Source organism: Taeniopygia guttata, chromosome Z, assembly GCF_048771995.1.
Source record: "Taeniopygia guttata chromosome Z, bTaeGut7.mat, whole genome shotgun sequence".
NCBI lineage: Eukaryota > Metazoa > Chordata > Aves > Passeriformes > Estrildidae > Taeniopygia > Taeniopygia guttata.
Genome location: NC_133063.1, coordinates 58,678,856 through 58,698,536, shown reverse-complemented (window position 1 = coordinate 58,698,536; position 19,681 = coordinate 58,678,856). Strand labels below are relative to the sequence as shown.

Here is a 19,681-nt window from a genome sequence, read left to right as displayed (position 1 = left end):
ACAAGGATGCTATGAGGTTATGCAGGGAGAATATCAGAAGGGCCAAAGCCCAGTTAGAACTTGCTCTAAATACTGGTGAAAAAGACAACAGAAAATGTTTTTGCAAATACATAAGCAACAAAATGGCCAGTGAGAATTTTCATCCTTTATTGCATGCAGAGGGCAACTGACAAAGCAAAAAATAAAAGCTGAAGTACTTCATGCTTTTTTTGTCTCAGTTTTTAACAGTAAGACTAGTTATCCTCAGAGTATCAAGTCCCCTGAAGTGCAAGCCAGGGATGAGGAACAAAATGAAGCGGTCATAATTCAGGAAGAAATGGCTAGTACTTCCTAGACCACTTAGCTGCAAGTCTGTGGGACCAGATGGGATCCACCGAGGTTACTGATGAAACTGATTGGAAGAGCTTTAAATCATTTTAAGGCACCAAGAAGACACTTCAAATAATTTACCAACAGTCCTGGCTGATGGAGGAGGTGACTACAAATTGGCAACTGTAACACCTACCTACAAGAAGTGTCAGAAGATGGATCTAGGGACCTACAGGTCAGCCTAACCTTGTTCCCGAAGATCATAGAGCAGCTCATCCCAAGTGCCATCATCTGTAAAACAGTCAGGGTTTTAGGGCCCAGCCAGTACAGATATGTGAAATGCAGGTCTTGCTTGACAAACCTGACACACTTAGTGGATGAAAAAAGTCTGTGGATGTTGTCTGCTCAGACTTTACTAAAGCTTTTGACGCTGTCACCCATCGCATTCCCCTGGAGATACTGGCTGCTTGTGGCTTGGACAGGTGCACAGTTCATGGGTTAAAAACTCTCTGGATGGCTGGGCCCCAAGAGTGGTGGTGAATGGAAAAGTTAGTTACCTCCAGCTGGTGGCTGCTCACAGGTGCTGGTAACCTGGAGCTCAGAGCTGGAACCAGCACTGTGTAATACCACTGGGTATTGCTGATCAGGTCCACCTTCGGTTAAGTTCATGCATGACACCTTGGGGTTATTGATCTGCTGGAGGGCAGGAAGGCTCTGCAGAGGGATCTGGGCACACTGGATCATGGGCTGAGGCCAATGGTGTGAAGTTCAACAAGGCCAAGTGCTGGGTCCTGCCCTTGGGTCACAACAGCCCCAGGCAGCTCCACAGGCTGGGGACAGAGTGGCTGGAGGGTGGCCAGGCAGAAAGGGACCTGGGGGTGCTGGTGACAGCAGCTGAACATGAGCCAGGGTGTGCCCAGGTGGCCAAGGGGGCCAATGGCATCCTGGCCTGGATCAGCAATGGTGTGGCCAGCAGGACCAGGGCAGGGATTGTCCCCCTGTACTGGGCACTGGTGAGGCCACACCTCAAATCCTGTGTTCAGTGCTGGGCCCTCAGTTCAGAAGGGATATTGAGATGCTGGTGAAGGGTCTGGAGCACAAGTCCTGTGAGGAACAGCAGAGAAGAAAAGGAGGCTCAGGGGAGATCTTATCAATCTCTACATCTGCCTAAAAGAAAGATGTAGCCAGGTCAGTGTTGGCCTGTTCTCCCAGCTAACTAATGACAGGACAAGAGGAAATAGCCTCAGATTACCATTGGACATCAGGAAAAATTTAATCACTGAATTGCGGTCAGGTATTGTAATAGAGCACCCACTGAAGTGATGGAGTCACCATCCCTGGAAGAGTTCAAAAAACATATGGATGTCATACCTGGGGACATCGTTTAATGGTAAAGATGGTAGTGTTGCTGGATTAACATTTGATTTACTAACCTTACCAGTTTTTTTCAGCCTTAAAGATTTTGTTCTGTAACTCCATCAGAAACAGCTGATGCAAAGCTTAGTTCAGATGATGATCACAGTTTAAAATAAAATATTTCAGTAGAAGCAGTAATGTTTGTAGGATGTTGGCTAAAAATGAAGCAGAAAAGAATACTCACTAGGCTAAAATAAAGAGAAAGCAAAAATGAAAGAAAAAAATCACTGGAAAAACCAAACATATTGCAAAGGAATTTATACACTGGCATTTTAAGAGTTGATCATTGCTCTTGGACAGAGATGTGTACAAAACTATTTTTAAAGAATAGAGGAGATAACATTGTTTGCTTTTCATAGCCAACAGTACCATAACTGAATCTAATTTTTAATACATGTACAAAGAATTGAGAAGTTCACTCAGCTTAGTATTTCTGGCCTTTTCCTGTGTCAAAGATTTCAGTACTGTGAAACAGATTAATTAAATATGAAAGATGCAAATAAACATGAAAAAGTTACAAACACTATCATGGGACATGGTAGGGGATTTTATCTTCAATTTCATATAGAAGAGATGCAAGAAAGACAGTAGACTTTGTAAGAAACATGTACATGTTTTTACTTTAAAATACAAAGTTACCAGAAATGCAGAATTAGGGCACTTTAGGTACATTAAAAATAATAGAACTGGTGATTGCTCTGTCCTGGTATTTGCTATATCTAGGAGCTATCAAAAATGTTTGTTCTTCCTAGGTCCCTTTCTAGGTCCCACATGCTCAGATTTTTTCTGCTTAAGCTGGAACCTTCAATGCCTGCCTTACTTCACTGTTATATTAATGATGCTGATATCCTCATAGGGTTTGTCAGTTTTGGGATTGACTTTGACATTTGAGATTCTCTGAACAACTTCCATTCCTTTAGTCACCCGTCCAAACACACTGTGCTTGTTGTCGAGCCACGGCTGTTTGAAAGCACAGGAGAAAAAGAAAAACATGTTAAAACAGAAACCAGCATGTAGCTAACATACCAAACCAAAAATAAAGTGTACATGGATTCATTTTGTGTGTCCAGACTATGGAACCTAACACCCTGTAAATACCAGCATGCAAGGAAATACTAGAATACAGCTAACACATATTCATATGCATTTGAACTTACCTTTTCAATTGCTTTCTTAAAGTACTACAGAGGTCATGTTCTACCGGTGCAGTAGCATGTACAGTTCGTTTTAAAATGTATTGTCAGTTCATAGAAATGTTGTTTCAGTCTCTCTGATTTTTGTTATTTTCACAGAGGAATTTTAAGAGCCAGTACAGAATACTGCCCAATTCAATACTCATATGGTATGCCCAGTTTGAATATAGGCCCTCGTACAACTTAATAAACCTCAGAACTATGGTAGATAGATTTTTTTTAATATTACTTTGAAGTGCTATAAGAATACAGGTTTTATAAGTATTACTTTTAAGGATTTGGTTTCTATATCTTACATTCACATATCAAAATTTCTATTGTTGGCTCTGAACTTATACACAATGAAATTTTTAAACCTGAACACTGGCTCCCTTTTATAGCTACAATTAGAGCATATTAGACAGACATCCTGGCACCATATCCAAACCCCAAACAACTGAAGCAATGTCTAGATTTCCATCAAGTTTAAAAGACTATTACTAACATAAGATACTCTAGTAATACATGATTGCAAACATGCCTAGGAATTTTATATCACCCTCACTCCATTTAAAGGCAAAAGGCCTCCTGATCACATGTGATGGAAATTATTTGTATCTTTTAAGGGACAGTTTCAGTGAAGCCTATACACTACACATCATGTGGATCATTTATTTGTAAAGTAAGTACTAGTGTGTTCCTTTTTCCATGGGGAAAAAAGTTATTTTTATTATCTAGGTGGCCTCTCAGTCCTTAAATTGAGCTTTTAGTATACTTACAGTTGGCACCACTGTTATAAAAAACTGGGATCCATTGGTATTTGGTCCTGCATTAGCCATGCTGAGTGTATATGGTCTGTCATGTCGTAAAGTTGAATGAAACTCGTCTTCAAATTCTCCTCCCCAAATACTTTCACCTCCCATTCCTGTACCAGTTGGGTCACCAGTCTGAATCATGAAACCCTGCACAGAAATTATGTTATCACATTACTGCATAGAATACATAACCATAAGTGTTATATGCTAGGTGACATTTTTTCAAACTTACTTCAAACCTTTCCACAAAATGTGTTAAAATGTTGTGTGTAAGGGAAAAAACATTTAAGGCTTTAAGTGTCTATCAAGTACTTGAGAAAAAGCAAGGTTACTCACTATCCTGACAATGAAGGACAAAAACCTGCCTATCTCTACCTTTTGCAAATTCTTAGGCTCTATCACTTGATTCTAATGCAACAGAAATAAGAAGCATTACAAGAAACGCCTTCTGACATGAAGCAAAGTTTTAATTCAAGCAGGATAGCAGGACTCATCTTTCAATTTTTAGTTTTCTGCTACCTTGTCAGTTGCAGAACAGCTACTACAACTTTAGTAAGTGCTAAAGGTGTTTAGAACATCAGACCTGTTCAGAATTGACAAGGAACTCTAAAATCACTCCAACAATCCTATGTGCAAAAGGAAGTGTTAACAGAGGACTGACCACCAGAGTACGTTACATAAATAAACAAAAAATTAATATGTTGCATTTTACCTTGATGATACGGTGAATTATGTGTCCATTGTAGTAACCATTCCTGCTGTGCACACAGAAGTTTTCCACTGTTTTGGGACACCTAAGGTAATGTAACAGAAAACACAATAGTATTTATCTGGTGACAGAGCCATAAAGATTTAAGCTGGGACTAAGACACCCTTGTGCTGTGCAGTATTTCAGGAAGGGATTTAGCCAAATAAGTTAAAAAAAAATCTCCAACTCCTCAGACCTAAATTCAAAAAGAGCTGAAAGCAAAAAGCTTAAGAGCTACAAAAAAAAGCTCTCATAACACAAAAAGCTGCATGGTTACACAGAAAGGCAGCAGCCGTGTTGATAGCACAGGGATGTTTTAGCTCTGGCTGAGCAGGGCTTATGCACTGTCGAGGCCTTTTCTGCTCCTAATCCCACCTGCCAGTGAGGAGGCTAGGGCTGTAGGTGTTGAGAGGGCACCTAGCTGAGACAGCTGAACCCAACTGACCACAGGGATGCTCCATTGCACATATGGCATTATGTTCAGCACATAAAAGCTGAGGGAAAAAGCAGGGGACATGCAGAGTATTGGTGATTTGCCTTCCTAAGTACCCACTCCATGTGATGGAGCCCTGTTTTCTTGGAGATAGTGGAACATCTGCCTGTCCAGTTCCCTGTTTTGCTTTGCTTGGGTGCATGCCTTATGCTTTCCCTATAAAACTACCTGTATCTCAACTCAAAGAGTAGGTTTTCACTCTTACTCTTCCAGCGCTCTCCCATTCCACCAAGGGGGATATGAGCGAGTGGTTCTGGGGGGCTTTGTTGCTGGCTGAGGTTAAGCCATGAGAGCCAGAAACCACATCTGTCTCCTGAAGGCCTAGTTCAAGGCACCACTGACTATAGGTTCCCCAGCTTTCTATCTGCACTCCCAATAAGGAGAAAATGGCCAAGTTGAGTCCACAGCTGTAGAGTTACTCCACTCTGTGAAAAAGAACATTAGCTTGGATTTTACTGACACTCTAAGCTATCTTGTGAAAAAGAGCACCAATGGCATAACTAACGGAACAGACTAGATTATAGTCCCAGTTCTTGCTGAGCAGAACACAGTCATTCACAACTGTCAGGAAACAAAAACAGTAGAAAAAGGGTAATAAAATAATTATTTCTAGCATGAGAAAAGTCTTGAATACTGCAACCACAAGGGACAGAAGAAAGCAACCAAACCAAAGCAACTGAAAAAACAGCAAGTACATACTCAACAGGAAAAAGCTTGATATGAATATCTCCCATGCTTGTGTGGATGATGGCACTGTCTGACACTCTTTTGGGGCCTTCTGCTTGAGTGGCTGCCATGACTTCTTCTTTAGAAGGTTTCTCATTAAATACATCTCTGTCAGAATCTGCACTCTTTGTGTCTTCTGGTTCACGTTTAGTAAACTGAAACACAAAAGAACAGAAGGTTAACTGCTTTTTTCTTTTTTCCTCTTAAAATACACACTGCTCTGCACCCAACACAACAATATCATTAATCAAAATGCTGAACACCCAATTCAATTTGAAATGTACAAAGACAATTCATAGACAGCCTATCCTTGGACTGCTGTGTTGGTTGCCTGTAATGTCCTTAGTCCTGGTCTTAAATTTTTTTCTATTACATTTCTTATGCATACAGTTACTTATTGTTTCTTTATAAAATCTGGTTAGATTTTAAATGTTCTTAGGTTTTTCTTCGATAAGAACGAAAGGATATCATCTTCTTGGGGGAATAAAAATATATGAAAAAAATCACAGCTGTTTCTAGTTAATGTACAGATAGTTCAAGATAAAAATTCTAAATATACTTGCAATATAAAGAGACTCCTTTGTAAAAGCTGTATTTACAACTACAAAAAGCACTAGAGACATGCAAAGAGAAAAATAAAAAATAACGAAGAGAAATCAATACAAGAATGGAGCTATTTAAATAGAAACCCCACACACCATGTAAAACCTGTTTTTTTTAAAAGCTGTGCAGATTACTGTTGGATCTGCCTGGATATTCTGGAGAACAGGATTTTCAGATGCCTTCATCTCTATAGTGATTGCTGCACGATGTTTCTTTGCTACTCCTTGGAACAAAGCCAGTTGCATCATTCTGATGTTCTCTTGTTTTCCCAAGATACGAATACACCTGAAATACAAGAGGTAAAGAGGTGTAATGTTCAGCTGCTCACAGTCAGAGAATGCCTTCTTTCTGACTGTAACATTCAGATCAAAATTTCAAAATCCTCAAAATCATTATTTACTAATTACTTTTCTATTTAAACTTGCTATCTTAGTTTACCAGTCAGCCTCCTTATGCAATAAAAATCCCAGCTAAATGATCCACCTTTATTTTATATTTGCATTATCCCATCCAGTTACACAGAGATTAATTGATCAATTACACATTTTTAATACACATGTGCTTGCCATTTGTCTAAACTTTAATCTCCAATGACTCCTTAAAAAGAATGAAAGCCTTACAGTATAAGGTAAGGCTCTCAAATAACACAAAAAGATTAAGACACCTCCACAATCATATCAAGTTACAAATATGCTCTAATTTTGACTGAATAAAGACTTTAAAACAGAAATTTATCTCAATGTGTGTCACTGGAACTTACCTGTTAGTCTCCACATTTATGACTTTAATGCCCAACATAGTTCCATAGAGAACGAAGTGTCCAGTTTCATCAAAAATTATGTTAATTAATCTTACTGCATCCACTTTCTCCAGCTCACGCTCAACTGCCATACGCCGGCCAAACTCCATGTCAGGCAGTTGTTGTCTCATCTGCTGAAGCTCAGTAAACATCTACCAAAAAAACCCCAGCCTAATATATTAACATATTTTAAACTTTTTATCCAGTAAAACACTGATTCACATTACTAGAAAATACTGAATTTAAGTAAGATTACTGCATTCAAACTTAACTGAAAAATTTAGGTAAATACAAGTAATACTCTATTTTAATGATACAATAGGCATGTTGTAGGACTAGGCTTAAGCACATGAAAGTGTGCAATTATCTATCAAATTCCTTAAAAGATGACAAATTTAATTCATTATCATGATGTTACTTGCAATGGGCATTTTCCACCATTTTCCACAATTGCTTTCTAGTTAAATGTAATCTACCAGCATGAAAACAGAAATTAAAATCAACAACTCTGTTTTACTATGTAGGTAACACAAACCAGTAAGAATTCATTTTGGGACAAAGCAATCTAAGAGACTCTCTAAGCAAGAGAACACAGAAGGCCTTTTTTGCAAGACAAATATAGGAAGGAAGCTTGCCTTTAGAAATAAATTATAGCTTAGGTGAATGTGCTGGCAAACAAATTCAAGTAAGTAGAGAAAACACTTCAAAGAAGCAGAAACAAGACAAAACTCACACTCAGAGATTCATCAAAGACTCTCATGAGCTTTCCTGTCAGAAAACGAAAAATTCTAACTTTTCTGTCAGACCCAAGAGTGGCCATTTTCTTGCCATCAGGTGAAAAACTTATACTGGATGGGTAAGCCTTGCATTTAGCAAATTCATATAGATCGGTATCTGTTTTATACTCCCAGTTCACATTCTTGGGAAATTTATATTCATGAGGAGTACCAGTCCAGTACTCAATCATTCCGGACTTGTCAGAAGACACAACTACTTTGTAGACAGGGTTCAGGCGTATCTGAGTAAGCGGGGACATATGGAGTTTATCAAAAACATGAAGTGGCTGGTTATTTCCTCGTCCATCATAAATGAATATTTTTCCTGTGCTTTTCTCAGATGTTGCAACAGAAGATATAGCATCTCCAGGGCAATATACCCATTCACACTGCCCAGGGTGGTAGCTGCAACAAAGAGTAGAAAGGAAAAAGAAATTAAAAATAAACTAGAAATGGTTTTAATTAGGTAAGAGTCAAGTTATGCTGCAAACTTGAAATCAAACATCAGTAGCAAATTTTAAACTTTATTTACTAGTTTTGCTAATTCGTATCTTGTTAATATTGAGCATATTATAGACAAGTTTTACCAAGATATACCATTCAGTGGGAGACTACCAATTTCTGTTCCTTCCATATTGTTTTGTAAAGAGACTGTGACAGTCAAAGTAGAAAGCAGGTAAAAAGGAGGAATTTGGACAGAAATTGAGAAAAAGCCCAAGTTGCATTAATAAATAGTACTCAACTTATATAAGTCAATACCATTTCTCCTCCATCTTTTAAGTGAGTAATAACTCAGCAGAAATGAAGACAACTGCACCTCTGCCATACACTTCCGCAAAAGGTCAACTAGATCTTGCCAGAAAAAAAAACCACAATACCAAAAAATCTCCAAGAAGTGATACAAACAAAATTAAGACAATCCTCCTATATTCAATAAGGGTTGTGAGTGTATTTAAGGAACTCATTTGCTACTTGCAAAAGTGTAATCTATGAATAACACAAGTCAGAGATATAGTCAATAATATAAATAATATTTGTTTTAAAGTCTGTAAGCAAAGATTCTGAAAACTAGAACGCAAACTAAATTGCAAACATAAAAAAAAATTTATACAATCTTTAGTATCCTTTCACAAACTGAACTAATGGATGCTGATGGACTGATGATATTCTGACATTATAACAGACCAATAATTTGAATCATAAAGCATGAAGATTTGCAGAGAGCCATGGTCTACAGACAAGTTAGAACTGGGAAGCTCTGAAGATCAGGGGTGCTTTATTGAATGTAATTTTCTTTTTTCTATAATTTTAGCAATTATGTAGTAACAGTACAAGGCCGTTATGTCAAAAATAACAGCAAAACCAAAAAACTTAAGCCTAACTGGAATTTTTTCCAGAACAGACAGCCAAGAGAGAATCAGTTCCTATAGGTGAAGTACATTATTTGGAGGATGACACAAACTATAACAAACTATGCAGATAGCTTATGCTTTTATAGCACGTTCTTTGTAAAAGCTTTTTCCCCTAACTTTATACTTCTATTCAGTTTCAAAATTAACCAATACATCATAGACTATAAAGAATACGTTTTCCAATTCTAAAAGGTTTATGGAGAAATCAGTATTTCTACTGTTCTTGATGCAGCATTTATGGATCCTCCAGCCCTTCAAATCCACCCTTTTAACAGTGTAGGGCTTGTTTTCCTCTGGTGTTGTTACAATTCCAGTAACATCTCTTCCTGTTCCTCCTAAAGCCTTTAGGTATATACTGTGTAACTACAAAAATGCTACAAGACTAGAGAAAGCAACAATATTGCTTCTAGTGGAAAAATGAAATTGTATCCCTATGACAATAAATGCGACAATACAGGTAGGCCAAATCCCTTCCCTAATGGAAGTACTAATAGACTGTAATTCTTAAATTCAGTGCCAAACAACAGAAAGACATTATGCCTAGCTAAATATTTGAAGAAACCCCACATCCTTGTGCATAATATTTAACACCGAGGACGCTCTTTTCTACTGGTCCAGTAGCAATTTTTTCTATTCAGGCAGTCTCCAGCCATTGGATTTCAGAAAATGCAGTTTACTCAACTTCATATGCCTGGGGCATGGGGAAGGGTAAGAACTCAAGAACCCCAAATTACTGACTTATCTCTTAGCAAAACAACCCCGTCTGATAATCTCAAAAGAGCACTTCAGAGAACTAAGTAACTTACCCAAGTTTCAGCATGTTGATCATGTCAAAGTTAACTACATCAAACACCTTCATTGCTTTGTCATCTCCAACAGAACAGAATAATGCCCCCTCTGCACTTACAGCAATACTCTCAATAACACCTGTGAATTAATTTAAGATACTATTAAGAAATGGGAAAGGACATCCTTCATTTCAGTATTATATATGGAAAACCTACAGAGGCCTAAAACTGTTTCCCAACTGTTTTGTCACCTTTTCCATTTAAAACTCTACCTGACTTCAATAAAGTATTTAAAAAAAAATAAAATTCACAAAACAACATTTTATGGCCTATCAGTGTTTAGACTCAGGTATGTGATAATGAACAATTTACAAAAAACATACTAAAATATTAAAATGGCAGAAAGTTTAGTTTAAAATGTTGGTTTTAGAAACTTGAGAACATTATGATGGGGTAAACATTATGGGCTCCTCAGCTTGTATTTCTCAACAGGGCAAAAGCAGCTGAACTCTACAGACTATTACTCATGATACTCAAAACTCCCCTGCAACTGGGCCTTCCATAAAATTCTCACAACACTGATTTTCACATGGTAGGTTTTGTACACACCTTTTGCTTCTATATATAATAAGAAGCTGAAGATAAAGATCAAAACCAGACTTTAGTATTTCTTGTACTCTAAAAGGAAACTTACTGTAACATTCTGCATATCAAATTGGATTTTTTTCCTTCAGGCATATAATAATTTCTAATACTGCTGAGAATCTCATTTTCTGTCCAGCCTATTTAATGCTTAGCATAGTGTTGAAAACCTTTGTGTCCTTATTAGCTCAGAATATAGGGTTAAAGTTTCCCTTAACTGCAATTTGTCTGATAATGACAACAAAAATGCAGAGTTTGCTCTACAGTTACAGTATTCCAGATGAAAAGAACTGCTTTTTCCCCACACTGCAAGGGAAAAAAAAAAAAAAAAAAAAAAGACTGAGGTATCCTTATTTAAAACTACATATTTCTCAACTTCTCTGGCTTTTAGGAACACTTTTGTATATCTTGTTCACTTGTGTCCCAGATATTCTCCCCACAAGCAGGCACAAGACAAGGAAAAGGCTTCAGTTTTCATTTTCGTGTTTCATTTTCATTCTATCCCTGCTATAGCTTGGGAGCAAAATGTAACAGGACAGAGGAATAAAAGGAAGATTGATAGATATAATTTAATTTCTGACTGCACTAAAGGAACCCCAAAATGTCTCTCTATTTGCATTCTCTCTTCAAACAACAAAGAGCAAGGGAGAGGAAAAAGTAAAGTTCTTTAGATAAGAAAGAGCAACTTCTCACCCAAGTGACTTCGGAAGTGTTTAACAAACTCAATCCCTTCTTCTATTTTCTTCCAGAATTTTACATGTCCATCATGACTGGCTGTTATGATAAAATCTGTCCTACAATTAGAAAAGAAAAATAAAAACAAGAAAACAGATGCACACATTATGCACCTTTCCACTAGTCAGTAATTTGCACTAGAATTAACACTGTGTAGAGAATGAAATCTCAAGAAATTACTGTGACAGTCTATCTGAATGGGTACTATTACTCCAGAAAAAACAAAACAGGTGTTGTAGTGCATTCTTGATTAATCTATGAGAAGTCAAATTGAAGAAAAATATAACACTATCCTTTTTGGATATGTAAATATAACTCCTATTTTAAGTCTGGTTTCATGGTAGTTACTGTGTGTGTGTGTGTGATCTCTGCAATTCTGGTGAATGGTATTTTTTCAGAGGGAGTAAGTTAATCTTACTCCTGTATTTCCTGCATATTTTAACAAGGATTTTAAGACCCTCCTTTAGCCTATAAAAACAACTTATACTTTGCTACTAGGTAAGTCACTTACTTTTTAAAAAAAAACCTCCACCCTTTAAAAACCACCTCAGGACATTGTAACTTTCCATTATAAAACTTCTAGAGCGAAGATTTCTTAGTCTACACAAAAATACACCCCAGACAAAGAAATACAATGGAAAAAAAATACTTACTTTGTACATGCTACATGTGTAATAACATCTCTGTGCATGTAACTGCGTTCGTACATTGAAGCTGACGGTAGATTTTCAAGATAAACATGCTCAAATTCAAGAACTACACAGAATAGAAAGAAAAGTCAGGATTTTTTTTTCATGAAGTTACATCTACCTTTTGTTCTCTTTTACTTATCCTTTTATTGCTTACTCATATTTAGTCAAAAATATGCAGGATTTTGTGCAAACATAATTAAAGGGCTTTTAGCTCTGTTTTTGCACTCAGACTTACACATTTTCTGTGGACTAAAGCACTCAAATGCTGTTTTAACTCATATTGCTCCTCCCTCTTAAAGCAACTGTTACAGTAAGTCTTATTCTTTCCAAAAAGCCAAAGTCAATCAACAGTTTTTAAATTACTGCCAGAAAACAGAAGGTCATCTGAACCTCATTTTATTCTAAAACCACATGTATCCCTGTTGTTTTTACAAGATTTGTGGTCCCACACAGGTCCTGGAGACTAAATTTTAACTGCTGGCATCCACCTATTTCATTGTTTACCTGGCTGACCTAAAATAATGTGATTTTAAGTTTTGTTTCTGATTTTTAGATCCTACTTGTTAACACCTGTGCAACAGTATTTTCTACTGAACTTGCATGTTTACTTCTGATGAACATTGTTTTTTTTAGTTGAAGAAAAAGTGATAGCCAAAGAGCTGGAAGCTGCTGCACACATCAATATCATAAGCCAAAATACAGCCTAGACGCTTCTCCTGCTGCTGCACCTTTAAAGCGGTGATCTGAAAGATGGATTAACTCTACATCAATAAACAGCACAGCTTCAGCCTGCACACCAGGGCTATTGGCCTCAAAATGTTCTCCAGAGGAAACAATCATAGAATGTTAAGGGGTTAGAATAAGACTTAAATATCATCTAGTCCCAAGCCCCTTCCTACTAGACCAAGTTGCTCCAAGCCTTATTCAATTTGGCTTTGAACACTGCCAGGGTTGGAGCACCCAAAAAAAATCACTGGGGAATCTGTGCCAGTACCTCACAGTAAAGAATTTTCCCCTTACAGCTAATCTGAATTTCCCGTCTTTCAGTTTGCACCAATTAGACTTGCTGCCATCACTACAGCTCCTGTCGAAGAGTCCGTCTCTAGCTTCCTTGTAAGTCTCTTCAGAAAGCTGCTATAAGGTCTCCACGTAACCTTCTCTTCTGCAGGCCACAACTTTCTCAGCACCTACTCTGTAATTCCGCACCTGAAGGTTCCCCCGCAGCGTGCGCACTTTATATACGAAGGTATATGTACACAGCTTCAGGACACGCGCTCCCGGCAGCTGCCCTCACCTGTGGCCGCTCTCGCCCGCGGGGCCTGGAGGCGATCCCGCCACCCCGACCCCAGCCGGGGCAGTGCTCCACTCCTCCCCTTACCTCTCCTTTTCTTCGCCTGAGCGGCCTCCCCCGGGAGCGGACCGACCCAGCGCTCATCCTCCTCGTCCGCTGCCGCCGCATCCGCGCCGCCCGCCTCCAGCTGCGGCGGCTTTCTCTTGCGCTCGGGCTCTCCGGACGCCATGCTGTGACGCGCGCCCCGCGCCGGGCGCTCCGGAGTGACGCGCAGGCGGACGGCGGGAAGCGGCCATGGTAGTACCGGGCGGGGCGGCTCCGCGACACGGGGGTCCCGGCGCCTCGGGCCGGGCGGCGGGCTCGCCGCTGGGGCTGGGGGCTGCTCTGCAGGGAGGGTGCTGGCTGCCCGGCCGGGAAGGGGCGGTGTTCATCCCTGGGCTGTGAGCGGGGCTGTCCCGCCTCGCGTCCTCCCGCCGTTCGGATGCCGGGGGGGCGCGAGGGCTCCCTGCCTCGCCGCTTTTGCCATGTTGTCTGAACCCTGCCGATATTTAGCTTCCTAAGACGCCTTCGTGTCTCTTCGTGTCTCACAGATCTTCCATCGCTTTCCTCTCCCCTCCCTCACTGTCTTGCCGCAGTTGGTCGTTGTGTGCTTGGTCACATTACGCATTTCGCCTTCTTAATATGCATAAGTATATGAAGGGACAGTGCCAAGAGAATGGACTCGGGCTCTGCTCGGTGGTGCCTAGCAGTAAGACGAGAGGCAATGGGCAGACACTGGTGCACAAGAAGTTCCGCCAAACATGAGGAAGAACTTCTTTGCTGTGCAGGTGACTGAGCACTGGAACAGATTGCCCAGAGAGGTTGTGGAGTCTCCCTCACTGGAAATATTCAAGCACCATCTGGACACAATCCTGTGCCTTGTGCTTTGGGGTGGCCCTGCTTAAAAAGGGATGTTGGACCAGATGACCCGCTGTGGTCTCTTCCAACCTGACCTATTCCGTGATTTTCTTTTGTAAAGCCGTGGCTAGCATAGAGTCTACACTTGGACATGTGTGTATTTCTTACCTATTATATAGTCCTAAAACAAGATAAGAATAAATAATTTGTTGAAACTGGAAGACATTAGTATTAATGCCAAAAAAACCCTTCAGTTTTCAGTTATGGTGTGGAAATAGAAATGTATTTTACCATACTGAAATAGGGAAAACAGCAATGTATGTAAAATTAACATCAGAAAGTGATACTTCAGTGTGTCTACTGTGTAAGGTAGTTAAGAGCACAGCATTAAGGACGACAAGTCGGTTTGGCTTGTGAGAGCCCTGTCATGTCTCACAATATGTACATTTTGAAATGCTGTATGTAGTTGGTCCAGAAATTTAAAGTTAACTATAGAATCATGTAATCATTTTTGTGCAATGGAGATTTTCTGGGTTTCTCTTCAGAGTTTTATTCCATATAATGCTTTCATGGTGATGAATTATAGTATTGCAGGGGATATGGGCAGAATAGATTTTATCCCACCCCAAATTTCCAAAGCATGGGGTTCTTTTTCTCCCCACTATCTCCCCAGACCCTCTTTGTCTCCTTTTTTGTCTGAGAAAAAACTAAGACTGCTTGGTTTCTTTCTTAGTTTCTTCCTTCTGGGCAGTCTTCGCTGGAGGCATTTCAGAAGTCTTAATGAATTATGGGAACTAGTTCTGTTTTATATTATGGAGACATTCCAAGACTCTTAAGAAGATAATGATCTTCCTTTGCAAAATCTACGCTCATTAGTTCTTATAAGATCATGGTCACCTAGATTTTGTAGTGTTCTGTTTTAAATGCAACAAATTTGCTAGGAAGACTTAGTAGACGTATTGGCTACATATGAGTACTCTAGGGTAATTCCAGCATTCAGTGAGATGTTCCGATTTTCTTTCCTCATCCACTTTGTTATGAGGTACTTGAACTCTGCAAGTACTAGTAGACTATTTCACCCCTTTTAGATAGGGTTTTTGACATAATTTTCTCCGACGCTCTGTTTTTGTTGTGAAAAAGGACAAAGGATTGAGTTAGTAATTTATGCTTCAGTAAGAAGGTAGAAAAGTGTAATTCTTCTCTAGATCGTTATCCATTTTTAATGTTTCTGTTTAATTCCTGTGTGTTTGGTGGGCTTAGTACCCACTAAGGTATTATTAAAGGCTTCCTGCATGTGGTACATCTAGCCTGTTGATTGTTTTCTCTGGAAAAAAAACTTACCCCTTCTTATTTTTCCCCCGTTAATTGCTGCTGTCATTGAGGTATCTCTTAAGTGAAAAACATAAAAATTCATAAATTTAATTCCAGATGTTTCTTTCTCACCCAACAGTTTCTCAAAGTTTTTAATTTAACTTGGGCTGATTTTTATTTTGGCTGTCCAGGTGCCCTCTTTCCTTGGTTTTCTGTATATCTTTCAGGTTATTTTATTTGTGATTCTAGTAACTTTGAGGGTGCTTAATTTGTTAATCAAAAATATTCTGAATTCAAACGAAGGAGAAATAGATTACCATGTTTATTGACAGAGCAGAAGTAACTGTTTAAAAACTTTGCAGCTAAATGGAGGTAAAGTATGGCTTTATAGAGGTGAGATTCTCTTACTGTTTTTATAATAAAGTTCTTTGAAAATAAAGAATCCATTGCAGATAATCAAAGCAGTTATTAAAACTTAGGACATTGTCATTCAATTTTAAAAGTAAATTATTAGTGTCTTCTAATTTTACTTAGTTATATAGTTAGCTGATTCCACTCAATGGCTGGGTGCTTTCCAAAACTATAGAGAAGTTAACTAAAAGCTTTGAATTTAGAGAGTTTATTCTGTTACATAGTTGATCGAAATGGCAGGTATGATTAAGAAATCAGTTATTGTAGATCTACATGATAACTATTCTATTTGCTTGTTAATAGGCTGAATATTTATCAGAAACCACTAACAAAGCTGGTCCTGTAGCTGCCAAGGAAGAACTCTTGGATGAATGTGAGAGTATTTGGAAGCAGATGGAAGAGGTATGCAAACCTAAATGATAGGCTAAGTTTATTATAAAGCTTTTTCAGAATTATTTTATTCATCACATGCTTGCCCCACTGCCCCCCAAAGAAACCACTTTGATAAAAAACCAAACCAACTAACCAAAAAAACCCGAACAAAAAAATCACAAACAGAAAAAGAAAATAGTATCTTCAGAAAGGTCAAATGTAGAAGTGCTTGGAGGAGTGAAGAATGCCTTGTAGTGTCAATGTGTTGAAGTTATGATTTAGTGTGGAAGTATATATTAAAATTACAGAAAATGAAACAATTCATTTGTGTTGTGGTAGTACCAGCATACAGAGATGCTTCTCTCTTTAGCCTCACAAAAGATGGGATTCCATTTCACAGGTCCTTTGGATCTTGGAGGAGAGGCAGAGGAGGACGATGATGTCTCCCTATGCTTAGTCCCTTGCAAACTCACAGTTACATTGTCATGGTTAAAACTTCTCTCTTGTACATAGTGCAATATGTTAACAAATAACAGTTTAGGGCTGGTTATTTTTATTCTCAGAATTCCCAGGAAAGATAAACTTTTATCAATTTTTAGGGAATACTGTTCTTCCTGCAAGATTCTGCTGAATCTGTTGAAAAATCATATTCTAAATTATATTTTCAGAGTCTTAATCACTTCACTCAATTTTCTATTGTACGTGGTATTTGCTTGAGTTCTGAGTTGTGGGTTCAAAACAATAAAATACCAGAAACTGAAGTAAAAGTATTTCCACCTTAAAGTAGAACAAAGTACAGACAACTCACAGTGCAGTAATTTTGCACAAGTTGATTTAAAAAGACTAATGGGATTTATTTCTTGCTGAGTATTCAGCTAAGTTTGCATGTAACGAGTGGCAGGGAATGCTATGTCTCACTATCTGAACTTTCTTTGGAATTTTCAAATTAGAAGAGAAATCTGAATGTTTACTGTTTTGAATGTACTTGAAAATATTTGATATCTTGTATCTCATTCCCAGCATGCCCAAAATAATATAAGAAGTGATGTGTTATTTTCGGAAGTTGATGAAAATAGTAGGATTTTTATTATTTGGATTTTGCATCCTGGATGCAAAATGTTAATGTTTCAGCAAAATGTTTAAACTAACAGTCATTTAATTAGCTCCTAGGTTATGTGATTGCATGTAATGTTGCAATAATTTTGTGTCATCATGAACAATTTTTGTGGAAGAAATCCTATACAGTGTTCTGGTATGCAAACATTAACAGCAAGGTTTCCAAAGTACTGCTTCATAGAATACATCCTGCCTTGTTTTGGGCAGGTTACACTGATGGCAGAAAAAAGAGTGTTTAGCCGGTGTCACCTCTTTATGCCTTGGATATTTGTGATGGGCTGACTTTCAGACTGCATATACACCTCATTGCAGTCATGAGAGCTGATGTACTCTCCCAAAAACCAGACCACTTCTGTACAGTATACTCCCCTAAATGACTTAAAACTAAAAATACATATTATAATATGATGGCTCTGTTTGGAGCAATCTGTTTGGAAATCCAGAAGTGTAGAAGGAAGTATGTTAATTTCTCAGCAGTTTCCCTGTTCAGCCTCGTCCATGACTCTCTTCACTCTTTCTCATGTTATTTATCTGTTCAATGCCTTTCCCCATATGAACTTTTCCTTCATAACTTGCCTTTTTACTCAAAGAATACATCTTTCTTTAGCTGCTACTTTTCTCCTTCAGAGTTAATTTAATTCTGCTTTATTGTGTTGTGATTTCAAAACGTTTCTTAATTTGCGATTCTGGGTTAGGGTATACGGAATGTGGAAGAATCCAATTTAAAATTATTGTATTTCTATATTTAAAAAGTTGTGTTTAAATTTCTAAGAATTGTGTTTTGTTCTTACAACAGAGAAGAGTAAACAAACTTTCTTTGTGCTTTATTTCCTTTCTTTTCTACCAAGTGTCAGAGCAAGCTAATGCTTCTAGGAACAGAAACACTGCCACCATCAGATGCCAAGGTAAGACAGTGGGTTTTTAAAAACAATTCATTTTCTGTTAAGACCATAGAATCACAGAATGGCCTGGGTTAGAAAGGCCCTTAAAATCATCTAATTCTAACCCAGGCATAGGCAGAGACACCTTCCACTAAATCAGGTTGCTTTAAGCCCCATCCAGCCTGGCCTTTTAGGGACTGGACATCTGCAGCTTCTCTGGGCAACCTATTCCAGTGTCTCTGCTTACACAACAAAGAATTTCTTCCTAGTATCTAATCTAACCTGCCCTCTATCATCTTAAGGCTATTTCTCCATGTTCTGTTACTACATGTGATTGTAAACAGTCTCTGTTCTTTCCTTTAAGTCCTATTCAGGTACTGGAAGGTCCTATAGTGTTTCCCTGGAGCCTTCTACAGGCTGAGCAACCTCAACACCCCTCCCCTGTTTTTATAGTAGAGGTATTCCAGCCCTCCAATCATCTTTGTGGTTTTCCTCCAGACTTACTTGAGCAAGTTCACATGCTTCTTATGTTGGGGACCCCAGAGCTGGAGGCAGCACTCAAGGTGGGCTCTCACCCCAGAGCAGGGTGGAGGGGCAGAATCACCTACCTTGACCTACCTGCTGGCCATGCTGCATTTGATGCAGGTGTTACAATTGGCTTTCTGGACTGAAAGTGCATGTGTCCAACTTTTCATGTTGTATCTCAGTCAGCCTGTATTGATACTGGGGGCTACCCTGACCCTTTAAAAAAAATAATAGAAACATTCCTTGATCCCTGTGAATTACTGTAAAATATTTTGAAGAAACTAGTGTTCTATTGTAATAGATGCTCTTTAGTTTCCTGTGGTATCAAGTTAACAATTCAGTTTCTATCCTGTTCTACCTCATTTTATGCCAATGCAACTCAACACACATCAAGAGATGCTTCTTTTCTTGTTACACAGCTTTACTTGTTAATGCTGCAATGGAAAGCTTTAACAGTAGATTTTCATCAGTGGCAAAAAAGAAATCCTGAATGTAAGTAACTGTTTCCTTGTAAAGAATGCTTTTATAAACTTCTGCAAAGTTTTTTTCACAAATATACTCAGGCCATGAGTATATTTGTGTCTGCTGATTGTATTTTCATTCCATAACTACTTAAAAATTAAAATAATGGTACTTTAAAAAGTAGCATGTATGTTTTATTTCTTCATTATTTTTGCACTTCAGTTCTAAGTCAACTTGAAATTATAAATGAATTCCACTATAATTTTATCCTATAATTCTGGACAAATAA

General features: G+C 38.4%; 2 protein-coding genes across 3 annotated transcripts in view; one reads left to right on the top strand and one right to left on the bottom strand.

Moving 5' to 3' along the window:
* Positions 1-2,318: 2,318 nt before the first annotated feature.
* On the bottom strand, positions 2,319-13,646 carry PPWD1 (peptidylprolyl isomerase domain and WD repeat containing 1). The gene is made up of 11 exons (XM_002189498.7): positions 13,505-13,646; positions 12,088-12,190; positions 11,393-11,493; positions 10,076-10,196; positions 7,815-8,262; positions 7,043-7,233; positions 6,378-6,567; positions 5,653-5,834; positions 4,425-4,506; positions 3,677-3,859; positions 2,319-2,685 (listed from the first exon to the last, which is right to left on the bottom strand). Exons 1-11 carry the CDS (start codon positions 13,644-13,646, stop codon positions 2,542-2,544), a joined length of 1,887 nt encoding a protein of 628 aa, XP_002189534.3. The 3' UTR covers positions 2,319-2,541.
* CENPK (centromere protein K) overlaps positions 13,577-19,681 on the top strand; it is a 21,234-nt gene continuing 15,129 nt past the window's right edge. The window contains exons 1-4 of one of the 2 annotated variants that reach the window (XM_002189461.5): positions 13,577-13,714; positions 16,340-16,438; positions 18,373-18,429; positions 19,350-19,422. In XM_002189461.5, coding sequence (XP_002189497.2) covers positions 13,712-13,714; positions 16,340-16,438; positions 18,373-18,429; positions 19,350-19,422 — 232 coding nt within the window. In that variant the 5' untranslated portion in view covers positions 13,577-13,711. Of the gene's footprint in view, positions 13,715-13,782; positions 14,245-16,339; positions 16,439-18,372; positions 18,430-19,349; positions 19,423-19,681 lie in introns of those variants that run through there. The other variant, XM_030258785.4, reaches the window with a different exon arrangement.